Raw genomic sequence first — 19,703 nt, 5'->3', positions numbered from 1 at the left:
CACACACACACACATATACACACACACACACACACACACACACACACACACACACACACACACACACACACACACACACACACACACACAAACCCTGGGCGGAGCGAGAGTGGAGGTCCAGAGTCATGGGGTCGGTTCCAAATACACAAAGCATTGTGGGACTGAATGGAGCTCTGCTCAGAGCGATGAGAACCGGAACCACACGCCACAGTCGTAGTGTTATAGAAATCAACACTCGCACAGGGCTAAGTGTCAACTTCCTTAAAAATAAACACAAAACGCAAAAATAGTAGAACTTCCACACCCACTCTGGGGTTTTTCTTCAGAGAAGCCCTTTAAAGCGGAAGAAATGAAACAGAAAAATGAATTCAATTGCCCTGCCACACACACACACACACACACACACACACACACACAAATGTGTTTAAAATAAGAAAAGCCTAAAACTGAAAAAAGTTCTCACAAGCTGCAAGTTAAAACACAAAAAGCTCATATTTAACTTAAAGCCCCAGAGGAGGTTTGCAGATTGGCGTTTCTGAGAAGACTGCGGCATCATGGGAAATGAGGTTCACTTAGGAACTAAGGACCTAAATCAGATTGATATTTGTCCTCCAGCAACCCATGAGGCTCTGGTACTCCTAAAGTGTTCAGGCTGAACATCTGGCCACCGACCCCCTCAACACACCTACAGGTAACCCTCAGCACCTATACCCCCCCCCGCCACACACACACACACACACACACACACACACACACACACACACACACACCAACAGCACTCCTTCATCCTCCTAGTTAAAAGACATCCAGATGGAGGGAAACGCACTGTAAGCATATCTCTCTGCCATCGCTCTCCGTGCAGCGAGACGCTCAGCACGGGAGCGCGTTAATTCTAGTTCTGACGCCGTCGGATGGATCACAGACGAAAGGCTGAGCCGTGGCTTCCGCCTCTCCGCGGTCACAGGGGCCAGCGCTCGATTTGAAGGACCGCCGTTCCTTCGCGGAAAGACAAACGTTGAACACAGGAAGGCGCCAGGAAAGGATTCGGGACTGATACGCGGCACCGAGGCTGGCGACAGGCCATTTCCACCGAGGTCTCCCCGACGACCGTGTGCCAGTCACAACAGATCAATCACCTCGGTGCACGCCCCGTCATTTCCTGCTGGCTCTTTGGGAGGCTAGACGTTGGTACGAGCTAGGAGACTTGCGTTCGCCGCTCACCACAGCTCAGCTTCCCCGCAAGACGGCAAAATGCAATGGGAAAGGTTTTGGGGCGTAAGACTGGCCAGCATGTTATCTGGAAGGTTTTAGATGAAAAGATTTTAGTCAAATATTGTTAGAAATGTTAACATGTTTTGCTCAAGAAACAAGAAACTTGATCCGTCGCTACAAAAGGCAAACATGCACGTTTTCTTACGATGTAGTAAATAACACAATTGTAACACGTAAGCCAAAGAGCGTACACGTTTATAGAGACGAACGATGCAAGATGTTAGGAAGCCGTGCCCACTTCAGACAATTACCCAGCATGAATGCACATAAAAAATTCCCAATTAAACACTGGACTGTAGTTTCAAATGCTAGTACAAATCCAGACATTAGTGCCTTCTGGACTGTCACGGTTAACAGACAGGCAGGGTCCGCTCCTGCATGGGCTGGAGCTTCGGCGGGACTTGGCGGGACTTGGCGGGACTCGGCCCAAAGAGGCAGCGGTGTCACGGCTGTCACCTTCTCGTTCACACCCACAGGGCCACCAGGATCACGCAAATACACTAATGAGAACGAGACGCGCCGGGAACTGGTTTGAACAGTTTTTAATTAGCAGCTCTCCCCGCTAGTCCCCGATCAGCTGGTTAGTATCCAGCAAAGGCTCCGCGGAGATGGCGGGGCGGCATAAAGAGTAGCGCTGGGAAGGCGGAGGGCGTCGCGGAAGCCCGGGCATCCCTTCGGAGACGCCGGCAGCGCCAGAAAGCGGCACCGCTTCAACACTGCCCTCCGGGGGCTCGGTTCGGGATAACGAGCAAAACGCTTTCATTGGCTGCGGGTGCGGTTTCTGGGGTTTTTTAACGTCTCCGCGAGTAATTCAGTGCGTCACTCCGCAAGTTGCCCCAGTCTTAAAATAGCTCAACCCTTACAAACAAAAAAACAAAAGCAAAAAAAGACACCTTCTTAAAAAAAAAATTTTCAATCTACAAAAGTTCCCAATTTTGACTTATGTGTCCCCTTGGCTACAGCAGGACTGGAAAGCAAATGCAGTCATCAATTTAATAAGAAAGAGAAAGAATTCAGGCAGCATTCATGCCAGGAAGGAGTTGACAGCCACCTCGTTCTCCTCTCTGCAGCGGGGAGGGCGTTTGGTGACCCCCACACGCCTGTTTCTCCTCCACGCCCCCCCGGGCGCCGGGGCGGCCTCACGCGGGTATACGCGGGTGGCGGCAGAGGAGCTAACGGCCTCCTGTTGGAGCTTGGCGGACCGCGGGCGCGACGTTTTTCCCGCGTTCCCAGCGCTGGGGCCGCGGGGTAGTGACCCGGCAGGCAGGGAGGGGAACCCGTCAGGAAGAGTGGGGATCACGGCTAGCACACTGAGAACCTGCCGCGGCTGTTTTGGATGGTGACAGTGGATTTTTTTTTGTTGTTGTTGTTAGTGGTTGTTTGACTATCCGGCGTGCTGAGATCAAAACGAAAAGACGTCTGTGAGATTACAGAGCAGCGTGTCAGCCTTAATTTGAGGGTGTTTGTGTCTATATAAAGAGAACCTGATATGCAGGTATCACACCTCTTTTACACACAGGTTTTTTTTCTTCAGGGGACCAAAATATTGGGACAAATTAAGCAAAAATAGACATGTCATTTTATTTTTCTTTACTTGGCTACAAATTCTGAAGTCTGAAGTGCACAGACATCGCCAGGTGTGGTGCATCGTACCCGGTGAGGGTCTGCCGGCTCTGTAACACAGGTCTGTCACACAGGTCTGAGAAACTGGTCTGTGATGCAGGTCTGTAATGCTGGTCTGTAATGCAGACCTTTGTACTTCCTGCTTGTTCCAGGGAGTTTCTGCCTTTTTGTTTCGGGCTACATTTCGTTAATGATGGTTTAAATCTTTAGCGAAAGTGCAGTTATGCTGCTGTTTTCTTCTGTTAATGGTATGTGTTTACACAAACACAGGCCCACCTGTGTGAATGGGTCTTTTGTTCAGTTTAACATTTCTAAGGTGTTTAACTTTATGACTCATCCCCTAACACGGTCTTTCATGCTCTAGGGTTAACAATCGCTATTGCCAAGCTCACCAGTTCATTCCTAGTTTAGTAATTGATATTGGCACGCTGTCCGTGTTTTGGCCCTGCCTTTGATTGGCCCTGCCCCTCATCTCTCAGCCCCCTGATTGGCTAACGTTGATTGCAGCCTGCCTTGGCACCGATGTCTCTTAGGTCCCTATGAGTCGTGAGAGGTTCCAGCTCGATTACTGTGCGCCAACTGAAGACACACAGACACGGAGACACACAGATGGGCAGGACAGTGGCAGAGTTCTCAAGCTTCCCTTCATAATAACTGTTTCAATTCAAATCCAGTGTTCTGGAGAACAGAACAAGTGAACGCCATGTCACTGTTTACACACAGAATGTAAACACGCAGGATTAGAACTGGTTTAGGAGTCTGAATAAACAGGATTTGAATAGGGTTAGGATTAGAATAAGGTTAGAATTAGAAAGGGGTTAGGATTAGAATAGGGTTAGGGTACATTTGGTAATAACTTCATCATCTCCCTTTGATTGGAACCCTGCAGTCCTCGTGTTCTACTGCAGGGAAAATTCTTCGGAAAGATGTCAACGACATTTCGGCGAGAAAAATGAAAGGCCGCGTTTTCCAAACAGCAAAGACTCTGACATCTTAACGTGGCAGATAAGTTGTTAATTAAATTTAAATGACTAGAACTAATTTAGGAACATTTGCAGCGAGGCAAAGCCCCTACATTATGAATGACGAAGGTGTTTTAAACGCACAGAATGGATGAATAACTAGAGAGTAATAATTATAATAATGGAAAATCGTTAATATTTAGAAGGGCTTGGGGGGGGGGGTACAAGGGAGATTTAAAGATTAAGAATTTCATTTCCTGTCTAATATACAGACAAAAGCAAAAGCGAGAAAAGAGAGAACAGCGTACGCCAGAGCATCAACGCCAGCATGCTCCCACTCGAGTGGCAGGTAACAGACGCACGGAGGTGACCTCCGCGCGCGTGCTCAGTCCCAGAGAGTGACTCGGCACCATCAGCACCATCACTGTCAACACCCGCCACTGAACAGCGAGCACAGAAAGGTCAACGAGATGTGCGCAGATAAGAGAGGTGAAACGTCAGCGTTCGCGTACCGCCACCGGGTGGACGTTGTTCCTCTAATCCAAGACTCGCCCTGTGATGAATACGGTCGCACACGCAAACGGACTAGAACGCTCAGAAAAATAAGAGGTGGGGAGAAAAAAATATTATCGGTTGGCCACATTTCTGTGCAAGTGAAAATTATGAAGAAGTGAGGTGTATGACGCAGCACGTATGACCCCGCCCCCTGAAAGGCGGGGGCTCCAGGCCCGAGCGGAAGACCCCGCCCCACTGACCTCAGGGCGACGTACACGGCATGGAAGCAAGACCAGTTTTACGGTGAAATGTGGACTGGCCACATATTTCCCAGATGGGCCGTGCGAAGCACACCGGCTCGTATACACCCCGGTGCCGCGCTATTAGAAACGCCTACCTTGTAGGTCAAATTTATAGGCGCGCGGTTGAGGACAATATCTTTGGGATGGCCGAACGCCACCTGCGCCGGCCGTCCCCTGGCTTTTGATTGGTGGTCAGTTGACTGTCGTTACGAAGCACCTCCCCAGCCCCCCAAAGTCCAGCAGTAACAAGTCCGACACCGCTGCTGACCAACTGGTGTGAGCCACCACCACATCAGCATCATTGCTGCGTAAGGATTGGCTGAAAACACTTCCGGCCAGCGGTGGTCCGGCAGTCAGGACCTGAGAGGTGATGAATGGGCTTGTTGTGTGTGACACCAGAGGGGCTGTGCACCTACACAGTGTACCGCACTAAACGGAGTTTATTTACAGCAACTACTCTTCGTCTGTGAAGACAGCATGTTAGGGTTTATATTACATATATTTCTAAATGTATTCTTAAGGCAAACAACAATAACTTGAAAACAACTGATACACACTCAAGGAATTGCAGGTTCTATTTATGGCCCTCCTTTGTGCTACGAACAATAACTGTGTGTGTGTGTGTGTGTGTGTGTGTGTGTGTGTGTGTGTGTGTGTGCAAGAGCTCCAAATTGCCTTTTTTTCAGGAGCAAATCTCTGCAGTGGCCTCATCATGATTTAGTCACCACCTCCATCCATTATTTACAATGAAAAGGACTAAAAATGTTTCTGCAGGAAACAGGCGTTCCTGAAGCTACTGCTCTGACTCAAGAACAGGAAGGGGTGTCACAGGAAGTGGTGTCACAGGAAGGGGTGTGACGGGAAGTGATGTTACAGGAAGGGGTGTCACCATCACCACAACACGAATGCGGCCACAGGGGAGAAGAAACTGCCCATCCATTCTGCTTCATGACTTGGATCCATAAAGTGAAAAAAAAAAAAAAGATATTGGTGTTGTCCACAGGTCTAAGTAATCAGGTTATGGAACTGGGACAGAGACCTACAGCAACATTCCAGTGCCAGGGAGGAGAATCCCCGCTGCTAAGACCCCTCCCCCCCCCCCACTGTGGAGACTCCACCCTCATCCCTTCCCAGACTTGGTGGCTGGGATGGGAGGACATCGAGCCCACTGAGATCCCACTGCGCTTCCTTGGCCCTTGTCCTGCTCCTTTCTGCTGCGCTGGACAGACACGCTTACACAACCGGAGACTCAGAAGGGCAGCAGAGAGCTGGATGGTTACTGCGGTGCTTTGTTGACGAATGTGGGGTTTAATCTAGACTGTGGTGCTTTGTTGACGAATGTGAGTTTTAATCTGGACTGTGGTGCTTTGTTGACGAATGTGAGTTTTAATCTGGACTGTGGTGCTTTGTTGATGAATGTGGGTTTTAATCTGGACTGTAGTGCTTTGTTTTGACGAATGTGGGTTTTAATCTAGACTGTGGTGCTTTGTTGATGAATGTGGGTTTTAATCTGGACTGTAGTGCTTTGTTTTGACGAATGTGGGTTTTAATCTAGACTGTGGTGCTTTGTTGATGAATATGGGTTTTAATCTGGACTGTAGTGCTTTGTTTTGACAAATGTGGGTTTTAATCTTGACTGTAGTGCTTTGTTTTGACGAATGTGGGTTTTAATCTAGACTGTGGTGCTTTGTGGATAAATTTGGGATTTAATCTGTATTCTGGTGCTTTGTTGACGAATGTGGGGTTTAATCTGGACTGTGGTGCTTTGTAGATAAATGTGGGTTTTAATCTGGACTGTGATGCTTTATGGATAAATATGGGATTTACTCTGAACTGTGGTGCTTTATTGACGAATGTGGGGTTTAATCAGGACTGTGGTGCTTAGATGACGAATGTGGGGTTTAATCCAGACTGTGGCTCTTGTTGACGAACGCGGGATTTAATCCGGGCTTTAATCTTGGAGCTATCTTGTCCTCACAGTCATCTCTCTGTGAGTTTGGTGTAAGGCAAATGAATGACTGTCTCCTCTTTACAATGGGCTGTCTGCCTTCTGCGTGTCAGTCTGTCAGTCTCCCTGCCTGAGTCATTACTTCACTGAGTAAACATGTCTTTATACATTTCTATATTCAGCTTTAGGAGTTTAGGTGATAAACAGCGTAGCAGCCACATGATGAGAACCAAAAATAAATAAATAAATAAAAAGGAAAACAAAAAAGCACCACAACATTAGAAAGAGAGAGAGATATATCAGCCCTAGCCCAGGTTTAGGGGATCAGAGCTCCTTGGCAGGTGGTGGTGGACATAGGACGGCGGTGCTGGATGTTGGTGGGTGGTGTTGGCCGTAGGCGGGTGGAGCTGGACGTGGGAGGGTGGTGTTGGACATAGGTGGGTGGGGCTTGACGTGGGAACGTGGTGTTGGACGTAGGTGGGTGGGGCTTGACGTGGGAGGGTGGTGTTGGCCATAGGCAGGTGGGGTTGGACGTAGGCAGGTGGGGCTGGACGTGGGAGGGTGGTGTTGGACGTAGGCAGGTGGGGCTGGACGTAGGCAGGTGGGGCTGGACGTGGGAGAGTGGTGTTGGACGTAGGCAGGTGGGGCTGGACGTGTGAGGGTGGTGTTGGATGTAGGCGGGTGGGGCTGGACATGGGAGGGTGGTGATTGCTTCTTTTACAGCGCAGAGCTGAAAGAGTGCGTAGCTGTCCTTCCCTCGCTCTTCCTTCCGCACTCGCTCTCCACCCCAGCTTTTCTCGTCAACCACCCTCTCTAACTCCTTCCACTCTCTCTCTCTCTCTCTCTCTCTCTCTCTCGTGCTCTCTCACCCCTGTAGTATTAGGCTAATAATATGTTGACTAGGGGACAGAGTCATTGCAGAGCCCAGTATGAATATTCCACCTGAGAAAAACATCTTGTGCCTATTTTGGATGTATCCAGCATCCATGGGGAAATAAATCACTCCTAATGCAGGCAAGCCATCTGTTATCAGAAAGAGAGAGGGGGGGAGAGAGAGAGGGATAGAGAGAGATATACAGAGGCATCTCTCACACACACACACACACACACACACACACATGCGCGCAAGAACACCCAGACATGCCAAGGCAGCAGACAGGCGATTGGACAGGTCCTAAACACTAAACAAATTGCTCACTCCGTTTTAATTCAGCTGGTTTGTCAGAACTGCTCTAAATCATGTGTGTGTGTCTGACAGCAAATATATTGAGTTTTATGCTACCCATAAATACACCTGCTCGCACACGTACATGCAAGTGTGTGTGTGTGTGTGTGTGTGTGTGTGTGTGTGTGTGTGTGTGTGTGTGTGTGTGTGTGTGAGATGGAGAGAGAGAAACCAATCAGTTCTTTTAGCCCAAAGGTAAACTCCTGCCAATATTCCAGCCCAGTGTGTTTTCCTGCTTCCTACATTAGCAGCACCATTGTCAGTAAAGAAAGCACAGAACCCGGCAGGTTTGTTCCTGCAGATATTCCACTCTACTTATCCCCCCACACCAACTTCTGACACACACTCAGTAAGACACCCACCCTGACTACAGAAGCACATACTCAATAAGACGCACCCACGCCAACTACTGACACACATTCAATAAGACAAACACACCCCGACTACTGACACACACACTCAATAAGACACACCCATCACAACTACTGACACACCCACCCAGTAACACACACCCACTCCAACAACTGAATGCATAGCAGGTGTGTGAAGGCAGAAGAGAGGGTTTTGCAAAGCTCTGTGACAAGTTGTGCTTGGGTTCAGGACGGTAGTCACGGATACCCACAGCGAAGCTCCTACTCCACATCCCAGTACTACCACCCAGAACACTCGGTAGCAGTGTTGACTCTCTTACCGGAGAAAGAGTCACACTGACCCAACCCTAACTTTTTTTTTCTTCAACGTTCCACGTTGTTTTTTTTGGCAACCCAAGCAAAACTTCTCACTTAGACTCCGCCCCCAGCTCACACCAATGGAGGAGGTCGTCTCCAATGCTTAGACTCCGCCCCAGCTCACACCATTGGAGGAGGTCATCTCCAATGCTTAGACTCCGCCCCCAACTCACACCATTGGAGGAGGTCATCTCCAATGCTTAGACTCGGCCCCCAGCTCACACCAATGGAGGAGCTCATCTCCAATGCTTAGACTCCGCCCCCAGCTCACAGCATTGGAGGAGGTCGTCTCCAATGCTTAACAAACAAGAGCCAGTCATGGGTGGGAAATTTTTAAAAAGACAAAAAAACTATGAGGAGTTTTGGTTATTAACAGGATTAAAATTAATCTCTGACACCAAACAACAGGATTGAGATACTGAAAACAATTGCAATTTTACCGCAAGTAATGTCAACACCTTAGTGAAAAAACCTTCGTGTCAGTAAGGACTCTATCAGTAGAGACAGTCATTCACACTCAGTATGAGGCAGAAAATAAAGTTAACCAAGCCTTTAGATGAAGCACGGTCACAGCAGTGCTGTGGCTGTGTGTGGCTGTGTGTGTGTGTCTATATATATATGCACCTTAGACAGAGTAATGAGGTGTCTGTCTGTGTGTGTGTGTGAGAGAATATGACTTACCACTCTGCGCTGCTTTGATAATGCCGTTTTCATCTGAAGGGGTTTTGACTGCTTCTTGATGTACTTTTTGAATCTATACCACACACACACAGGGAAGGAAGAAAGACCCCAAGGTCAAAAGCACAGACAGCACATAAGATCTTTCCTTCCCACATCTTTGTGCAGAACAGGCTGACAGCTTGACACACTAAGGTAAAGAGAGTAAAGAGCAAAAAGTCATTTATCTGCATAAGGCTCATTACTCGGAGAAGCCTCCAGACTGCAGGACGGAGAGGTTCTGCCAGCAGCGCCACACGCCGCCTGAAGCTTTGCTCATGTCTGATACGATACCATGTGCTATCGTGACTACTTAACACTCCACATAGGGGCTGTAGAAGGCCTATGCAGCTGTCTATTACAGTTTTTATGCAATGATTGGTAAGTCTGAGTTAACATGTACTGTGGTTCATATGAAATAAACTATATTCAATTGTTCAAAGTACTTTATTAAAAAACAGATAAATAATAATAATAAAATAATAACAAAAGATAAATTGTTAAAGCATTTGCAGATGTCTCTCAGAAGGGCCCCCGTGAAATCCACTGGCAGTAAAGTGACCCCAGGTGAGTGAAATTAGGCACAAATGAAGTGCATCAGGAAAGTAGGTGAGCATTTTCAGGGGCAGTCAGCCTGAGGCTGTGGGATGGCGAGCCCACGCCCCCGTGGCCCCCCTCTGCCCCTAACTCACTCCAGGAAGGTCCAGGCGCAGCGCTGCAAGGCTCAGCCCCGGAGAAATCGGCTCCCGTCAAACACCAATGCAAAGGCTTTAATAAACTGGCAAACCGACCTTTTTCCCTTCCCCTCTATTTCTAATTATTGCCAAACAAACTTTGTTTTGCAGCGAGGGAGACTTTATCAGCTAAATGCAGGCATGATCAAAACAAACAGGCCGAACCATGAAGCGCCTAGCGCGCGACAGAGCACATTTACATCGGGGAGAGAGAGAGAGAGAGAGAGAGAGGAAATGAGAGGGGGGGGGAGGGAGAGCAACAAAAGGAAGACAAAGTGGAACTGGGCTTCTGTCGTCGTTTCAGTATTGAGGGGAAGAAAATATTATTTGGTGGTTTGTTACTGTGTGGTTTCATTCAGCGTAGGTTCTGCGAAGTGCAGCAAACCTGGATATGTCATGGCAAACTGTACCAGGTCTCCATCCAGAGCATCCGATTGGATGGGAACCCCCCCCGAGAGCTCGGCTCTCGTTGGTCCAGACCCACTGGTCGATCTGAAGCTGACGCTAAAATACCTCCAGATAGATGAACACCGGAGGTACTTACATGCTCGCTGAGCACCCCTGTTGTTCGTTTAACAGAAAAGGATCTGACCGATTAGTTCTGTCTGATACTGAGGCTGGGAATGAAAAACCAGTGGACAAACTGGGTTGTGACAAAACCGTGTTTGGCACAGTTAAGTATTTAATGCACAGATATAACAATGCAACAACCATATTTTAAAGCTGAAGCTGTTTTTTTCAAGGGTGAGGGGTTAGGTCCCACAGTTCCAGTGACATTGACTCTACAGCACGCAAAGACATCATAGACAATTCTAAGCTTCCAGCTCTGGCAACAGCTTGAGGAAGGCTTGTTCCTGCACCTGCGCGGAGGCCCCCTGAACGTCTCTGGGAGGAATTAGAACGCTGGCTTCAAGTCAGGCCTTCACATCCAAGTTTGGCACCATCACATTGTGGAAAGCCTTCCAAGGACAGCGGTGGCTCGGGGCTGGGGTGGCTCCACGTTAATGCTCCGACAGGAATGATTCGGAGAGGTCCACATATGTTGGGGCATATAGCACAGCGTAGCTTCCAAGTTGTGTTATAAATGCGTGCACGTTTAGAAAACATTCCATTACTGAAATAACTAGCAATCCATTTACTGGCTGATAGACACCAGGTGTGAAAGGAACTTGGTGCGATACAACCAGCTGCCTATGTGAGGTGAATGCAGGGCACTATGGAATTTGTAGTCCAAACACCATAGACTCTGTATTTCTAAAGGTATTTGTGTATGCGTCTTGTATCTCTGCCTTTCTCACTGTTCAGCTCCACTGAGAGGGCGGATTTGGGTCAATAGCAAGAGTGTGCGTTTGGGTTGGGAATGAGAGTGTATGCGTGTGCGTCTTTGTGTGTGTGTGTGTTTGACACTGAACTGAAAGTATTTGGGAATGATACATAATTCCTTGAATCAGCCTCTCGAAATCTACATGTGGGTTTATTACTGTGAGAGAGAACGAGAGAACTAAAGAAGTGAGAGTGAGAAAGGCAGAGAGGAAGTACAGCTAAATGGCCGTGTGAACCTCCAGTGTGTCCCTGAGGACTGAAACTGAGGTGATGGTGCTTGCTAAAATGTTTAATAAAGTTTTCTTTTTTTGAATAAAAGCTGAGACTGGTCTGGGGGTTGGCTAAAGAATCCCGATGTCCAAATATACTTTTAGCAAGAGCATATTAACTATTCATATAGACAGAGCCACCAAAAGACACAGGTCTCTGTCTTTCTCACACACACACACACACACACACACACACACACACACACATACATACATACATACAGAGTTGCAGAGAGAGAAAATCACAGTTTATCACCTCCTTATACACCCACCAGCCACATTATTACAAACACCTTGTAGACGTACAGTTACAGTTCATAACACAGCCGTGGCAATGTGCGACTCCTGTTAGCCTCCCTCCAACTCCTCCAATAAGCGTCGTTTTCTAATCACAGGACCGGTACTGCTTGGATAGTTTGGGGGTATTTCACGTGTTGTGACGTGGACATCCCGAAAAACTCTTCCAACACTGCTTTAGCTGATCCGCTCATACCAGCTGAACGGGCCGGGTCATAGTTGTTCTAGAACAGTCTAGAATTCCTGTGTGTCTAGTGAAGTGGCCAGCAAGGTCCACTCGTGACCTTTGACCTTCCTATCTGAGGTATACAAGCAGTCACGCACATGTGAGCCCGCCACAACATACACATAAATTTGTAGACACACATAGGCAGGCACACACACACACACACTGTAAGATTGTAAGTCAGGTTTGGAGGTTTGTCTCTTACCTCTTCAGGGTCTGTCCCTGGTCTTTGATGTAGTATTGCATCATACTGATCCAGATTCCATGACTGTATCAGCTCTGAGCTTTACTGGCAGTGTATTTATAGAGGCTTTTTTTAAAAACTTTGCACAAAATTTAAACACTAAACAGTATCACAGCTAGCAGGAGCATACTGAAACCCCAGATCCTGCAGGAGACAGCAGCTACACACCAGCTGGGACAACAGTATAGAACGCGCCATAACAACAAAACCTAGGAACAATCATTGTGAAAGTATATTTTAAAAATATTTGTGCGCGCACACACACACACACACACACACACACACACACACACACACACTCTCACAAAACATAATTGCAGCTACTGTGCTCATACACTTTTCCCTCACGAAAATGTCAGGATGAAAATAATGTACCAACAAACAATATTTCGTTTTCAATACTCACCCAACCTCTGGCATGCTAATTCATGTATAATTAATGCTGCCTATTTAACTTGCAAATCTCCTACTAATAACCTCTGATGGAGGGCTTGTAATGTATCATGCCAGTTCTCAGTTCTGTATGTGTGCGTCTGTGTGTGTGTATTTATGTACCCATAAGAGACAGCAAACATGAAACAGAGAGAGAGCGCAAAAAAAAGGGTGCTATTTCTATCATCTTTTCTTTCTGCATGTGTGAATCTTTCTATTTTCCACATTAAATATAAATAAATACATACATAAATACTGTGATGAAGGCGATAACAGGTAACAGTTTGGAGTCGACGCCTTGCAGTGCACTGGAAACGTACGTTCGATGGTCCAGCATGTATTGCTATACCGACGTCGCTGGTCGGGATGGACCCGAGTGGACACGGGAAGGGGTCAGTCAAGGGGCTGATGGCAACCGGAGAGCTTTGACAACATCGACGCACTCCGAAGTGCGCACGACTCATCTGCAGCTATTGTCGGTCACGTTTTATTAAGAGTGAATCTGTGAGAAAGCACGTTTTGAATAAAACATTAGCCATCACTTAAGGACGGTGTCCGTAAAGCCTCGACACCCTGCGTAAGCGTCTCATGACAACTGACATAAACCTGAGTTGCGTAAGCGTTTGTGTACGCTGAAGCCGGCTAACCTCGGGTTGCAATAACGCATATTTTTTTTGTCAGTTACGATGTCACTTTGACATAACGCGTATCATTTCTGAGCATGAGGTTAAAGTTAGAAGAGCGAAGTGTCTAAACGTTACGCAGGGCCGCATAAAACCATACCAAACCCCCACAGACCCACTTGGTAGAGAATCCTAGTCTCAAATCTCCTGCTGCGCACACGGAGCACTGCGGCCTGGTACAGTGCTATCTGTCCGTCGAGCGCCAGTCAGCTGGGAGTAAAAGATGACTTTAAAAACTACTGTACGTGATAATAACAGGCATTTCTAAAAACGCTTGAAGCAGGATGTGTGTTATTTCAGGGCGCGGGTACACGTCCGCTTTCCTTTGGGAACGTTCTTCTCTCATCCATTACGCATTTGCGTTACTTTTATTTTAGCTGCTCTGACCCATAATCCACAGCGAAGCCTGCACGGCAGCACCGCATAGCTGGGACAGCCTAGCGTCCTCTCACTCCTCTGGGTGTACACACGTCGTGCGGACGGTTGAAACAAACACCCTCCAGACACTCCAGACACCTCACCTACGGTCCGCCGCCGAGTCGCAGTCTTTACACGGACACAAAGGCGCCGTTCACACAGGTTTTTTTTTTTTTTTTTTTTGGAGTATACACACACACACACACACACACCATATATATATATATATATATATATATATACACACATTTTTAAATTATTATTTTTAAAACGTCACAAAACGCGTACTGTAACCATAACAACAGATCGCGCCACTCCGCTGCGCACCAATCGTACCAGCTTGCTAGTTAACTTGTTAGCTTTAAGCGTATCACAATTTCCTCCTCAGTTAGAAGGAGCCCGCCTGCCTTAACTCTTTGTGGTCTAACACTGTAAAAGTGTAAAAAGAAAAAGAAGAAAAATAAAAAAGCATGGTGTCGTAATGGTACAGTAATTCATACTCACAACAGAAAACAACATATCAAACATAACAGCCAGCTCTGGATCCCAGAGGGTTACTGTCATATGTCATATTACCGCTCACCGGTGACACTAATCTTTCAGGCGGCCCCTTTATGGCTCTCAATACACCCTCACCCTCTCCTGGGTCACCCGGCGCTTTTATTTTAAAGTGCAAAATAAATAAATGAATAACTAATACATTTTAAAAAGTTGCTTCGCGAGCACAGGCCAAGAGAACAGACAGGCACGGCCTCCCCCAGAGAGGACACGTTTCTGCAGGAGCCCGATCTGTTGGCACTCAGCCCACAGGATGGCGGGTTTTGGGTGAGGGGCCGCGCGGCCGCCGGTGCGGCCTCGCGGCGGAGGGGTCGCACCCGGCGGCGTGGATGACAGGGTGCCCCCTCGCGTTCTCTCCTTGAGACGCCAACGAGGAGGCGGAAGAGAGGGGGAGGACGATGAAGGAGTTGAAGAAAGAGAGAGAGCGTGAGAAGGAGGGAGGGAGGGAGAGAGAGAAGGAGGGAGAAGGAGAGAGTCCTAGAGAGCAAAAGAGGGAGGGAAGGCACCATCAGCTCTAAGCTGTAAATTACAAATATTAGATTACCGAACATTATAAAAATATCGACAGTGAGTCATATTGCTCAGCCCACCGTCTCCTGATGGGGTGACGTTCAGGTGTGATACATGGACACACACACACACACACACACACACACACACACACACACACACACACACACACACACACGGTGATATCTATGAACAGTATGCCATGGTGAATTTTAATTAGCAAACTCACAGCCACAAACAGTCAGCAGCATTAGCAGCAACAGTAGCTGCAATATTTCAGGTTTCAGCTGAAAAGCTGACAACAAAATGCATTAATGTTATTACATCATAACTGTGGTGTATAAATACATTCAATTTACACCACAATGTAGTTTCCAAGTACATTAACATATTATGAAATATACAAAAGTAGGTATGAAATATATATACACACACACACAATAAATAACATAACTAGTAAGTGATATAGAAATATTGTACAATGTACAATGTTGTACAGAGATTCCAGAGAAACGGGGCCTTTCAGACAGAGTTCCTTCATCAGCTGTGCAAGCAACGTGTGAAAGGTCCTGTTTCTTTGGAAAGTTTGTGTATTTCACTTTACTTTTCACTCCCTCTACACCTGTATAAGGAACAGGCTGAATATTTGCTGTAATTTAAAGCTGCATAGGTTGATCCTATCTTAATAAATGAATAAACTGTGAAATATGTAGATTATAATAAAATATATATATATATATATATTAGCAATGTCATCATGACATTTCTATTAGGTACTTTAGAAAACCTGTTTGAAAAACTGTATTCTGGACCTGTCTACAATGACCTCCTGCCAGTCACGTTTTTGTTTTATATATTTCAGTTTAAATTTGAATGACGAAGGGGGAAAACTGACTAATCTACCTTTAACCCATGACATTTAAACCTCAGTGAGCATCATGCGGTTGCTCGAGTGTGTCTCAGCTTACACATCCTGGCTCCTCACCCCATGCTGTTAGCTGCTGCACACATGCCTCACTGCTAAGACCGATAGAAGCAGAAACGCGGGGGTTTGATTTGTTTCGGCTTTCAGTGGAAGTTCTATTAATTTGCTTCTTATATAATTTTTTTTTTTAATGTGGCCACTGTATTCTGAGTCTTCCATCTTCTCAACAGTGACCTTTGTGTTCCAGAATAAAACAGCACAGCGATGGTGTAATTGGCTGGTGATTTATCCATGAGAAGGCCAGTATTTCTGAAGGCTGTTTCTGTTCCCCTTTCTCGGCATATCTTGAAGTGACTCATGAAATCTGTTTCTGTGTAGAATTTATAAGGTTATCGCTTAAGGGCAAAAGGTCCCTTAGAGTATCGTTCATGGGGTGTGTGTGTGTGTGTGTGTGTGTGTGTGTGTCAAGCACACACATGTGCACCCACTCCCACATATGTACATTACACAAGGCCTATTGGTCATGAAAACCTTACATAATGAAACTTTTTTTTTTATGTCAACATATATACAAAAATACACAGAGATGGTACACATCACTGTTATGTTTGCTCTGACCATAAAACAATGAGATAACATTGTTTTTTTTGTAAGAAAATATTGGAACTGTGAACAAAACACCTTAGCATTATCTTATTGGGTAACGACATAGTAGTTTTATAACGCATGAAGTTAGTCATAATACTGTGGTTAGTATATAAAAATAAATCACCGTGGTGAACACGCACGCTTCATTCTGTATAGAACTCTTGATAGTTGAATACTCTATGACAGCTATAGAATATTGATGTCATAATATGATGTCACAGTCATTTTTGCGTATGGCCAGACGTAGAACACCTCAGCTCCGCTCCTCAAATGGTAACGCAAATTGTGCATTACACTGTTCAAATGTTTGAACTTTGTAAAACAGTTTGTTAATACCTGTGGTTGACATTTTCATGTTTAACATTTGTTAAATGTGCTAATGGTGGCGAGTGAGTAAATTGTCTTTGCATAATCACAAAACGGCTTTTCTCTGAACTGTAAAACAAACCTTTACGCTGTGGTTCACACTTTGCTGAGCGGGAGGCGAGACTCCTAGTGGTTGTCTTTTCAGGATCCCAGCAGCATGTCTTTTTGTCTTTTTCAAGTATGTTTATTTAATTTTATAACTTGTATTTTTATAACAATGTATTTGTAAAATTTTATTGCACTTTATGTCTGAATGAGTCCTGTTATCATTGTAGCGTAACGTAAAATCTAATTTCTTGCCACTCAAGTGGATATCAAATAAAAACAATTTGATATTCATATTCCTAAAACTACATTATGCGTATGGCGAGAGAGAGCTGAGAGTAGTAAGCTATACCTTTTCACGACCGCAACAATTTGCATTTTGTATTATTCAGTCAATAAATATGGCATTCACCTGAGCACAATGCTTATAGTGTGGAGAGTCATGATCACTTCCTGTAGCTGACACCCAGGGCTCACAATAATACCATGGTAGCAATGGACATTTGTGCACAAATTAATCCATTTGTGGATAGGTACAAGTCAATAATAATATGATAAAACGATTGTCAAAATTATAGCAAGCTGAAATTGTCATAAAATATACATTTTCTAAATGGTACTAAATAATTAGTCATTAATTATGCTGTAATAAACAATGGTATAAAAATACGTTTTAAAAACAGTGTAAAACACTGACTAAAGAGATGTATTATTTATTTTTAATAATAATTGGTAAACTAATTTTGTTGGGAGGGAAGATGTGATCTGTAACAGAATAGCACTACCTTGTAACATTGTCTTGTAACACTTCTAGGTAACACCGCAGTTTGGCTGCAGACCGCAGCGCCGGTAGTCTCAGAGTATCTGCTCCACCTGTTCCTGAGGGACAGCACTTGTGCACAGGCAGGCCCGCGCACAAAAGAACGTCAGCGGAGCATCGCACTGTCCCATTTGGTCAAATGTTCAGCACCATAATCACTGTGGCGAACCCAGAGGCTTTCAGGGAGACGCGAGTCCAGAATTATAAGATGCCACACTTGCATTGTCCAGTTCCAATGCCTCGCTGGTTCACTGTTGATTAATCCACATTATATCATATGAGACTTTTCTTGACCCCAACACTTCACTCATCACAGACTAGTAACTTAGTTGTAATTATAAAACTTGAAGTAAAACTAATAATACATTTCTACAGCTTACCATAGTGTTTCAAATGTTATTATGCAATTTGTGCACATCTTGCGGCGCACAGCTGAAGAGAACAACCATGGAACTCATCTTTTATAAACCACTCTGTTCTAGATTTAGTGTCCAGGTGTTCACTTGCTCTTTTCACTTCGTAAGAGCTTGCGTGTTACCTCGGTCCCCACACACCCACACGCATACATGCATGTGCTCACACACTCACACACACACACACACACACAGAGACACACTCACCCACCCACCCACCCCCCGCCACACACACACACACACACACACACACACACACACACACACACACGCGCACGCACGCGCGCCAAGGGGTGACATTTATTAATTAAATATGGTGTGTATGCTGCAGGACATGATCTCGTCTCACAGTCTCCAGACTCTTAATAATTACATTGGCATTTAGCTTGATGATAAGCTGACCTTAGCACCCATATAGAATCTCCTTAGACAGAGAGATAAAGAGAATGCAACAGAGAGAGAGAGAGAGAGAGGGACTGTACGGCCTTGTTTGTAAACATTTATCTGGCCATTTATTCTTCTTCTCCTTGTTCTTGTTTTCCTTTTCACTTCTTTACTTTTCTCTGTCGCATGAAGCGTTCGTTCATGCGACAGTTCTTTTAATGGCAGTATTTATTCAAATATAGTACCATTCTTAATTTCCTTAATATTGCTGTTTTACTGTGATACCGTTTTGGCAATACTGTAAATGCTTACGGTCATGCCAGTGAAGCTTGCTGAACCGAGAGAGACAGAGAGGGGGAGAAAAAAAAAAGAATGCAACAGAGAGGGGCGCGAGAGCGCGAGAGAGCGAGAGAGCGGGAGGCCGGGGGGGAAATTAATGGAATTTTCTTGGCCCATCATCCTGTGTATTTTCATGCTGTCAGAGAAGAAATATAAAAGTATATAAAAAACAGAGGGGTTTATTACAGCTTGCAGGCGCTAATGGTTGCTGATAGCCCTGTGAAAGATTCAATTCTAACTCTGTCCTTATCTTTCAGCCTGACAGGCTATAACAAGCCTGTGTGCATTACTGTCTGGGTTCAGTGGTGTCACACCAAATCCAGTTACTGCCGATCCTTGCTCACTCGAGTTAGTTTAGCTCTGCCTGTCATCCCGTTGTCCCAAAAAGCGGAAGCAAAGTAACGGAAATCTGTTTTAACAATGGGTCATTCCCTCGGTGTGTTCAGCCAGCCAGTAAAATCCAGCAGTAATGATGGAGAACTGGCAACAGGAAAGTACACATGGCCTTGATATGCTGTATTGAGCTGACCCAGTAAATTTGGAGTCACGGTAAAAAAGTCTCTCCAACTAAAAAGTGACAGACCAGAAAGTGGGCAATCCCTAAGGCACAGGATTGCGCCTTAAGGCATTGTGGGATCCCGGAGCCATTTTGTGTCAGGCTCAATCATCTGTATGGCACCTAAGAGGAACTGAAGACTGGGTGGATATTTTGCTAGCTCACTCACACTCACTTTCTCTCTGTCAGAATTTTAAAAAAAAAAAGCTGTAGAGCGCTGCAGTAGTACTGGTGAGTAATTT

At 45.7% G+C, this 19,703-nt stretch overlaps 1 protein-coding gene across 5 annotated transcripts in view; it reads right to left on the bottom strand.

The window, feature by feature from the left end:
- LOC113585882 (glucosidase 2 subunit beta-like) overlaps nucleotides 1-19,703 on the bottom strand; it is a 91,461-nt gene that overhangs the window by 40,266 nt on the left and 31,492 nt on the right. For all 5 annotated transcript variants that reach the window (XM_035530072.1, XM_035530074.1, XM_035530075.1 and 2 more), the window contains one exon: nucleotides 9,237-9,309. In XM_035530072.1, coding sequence (XP_035385965.1) covers nucleotides 9,237-9,309 — 73 coding nt within the window. The remainder of the gene's footprint in view (nucleotides 1-9,236; nucleotides 9,310-19,703) is intronic.

This window comes from Electrophorus electricus, chromosome 9 (assembly GCF_013358815.1).
Source record: "Electrophorus electricus isolate fEleEle1 chromosome 9, fEleEle1.pri, whole genome shotgun sequence".
NCBI lineage: Eukaryota > Metazoa > Chordata > Actinopteri > Gymnotiformes > Gymnotidae > Electrophorus > Electrophorus electricus.
This window is presented reverse-complemented; position numbering and strand designations above follow the sequence as displayed.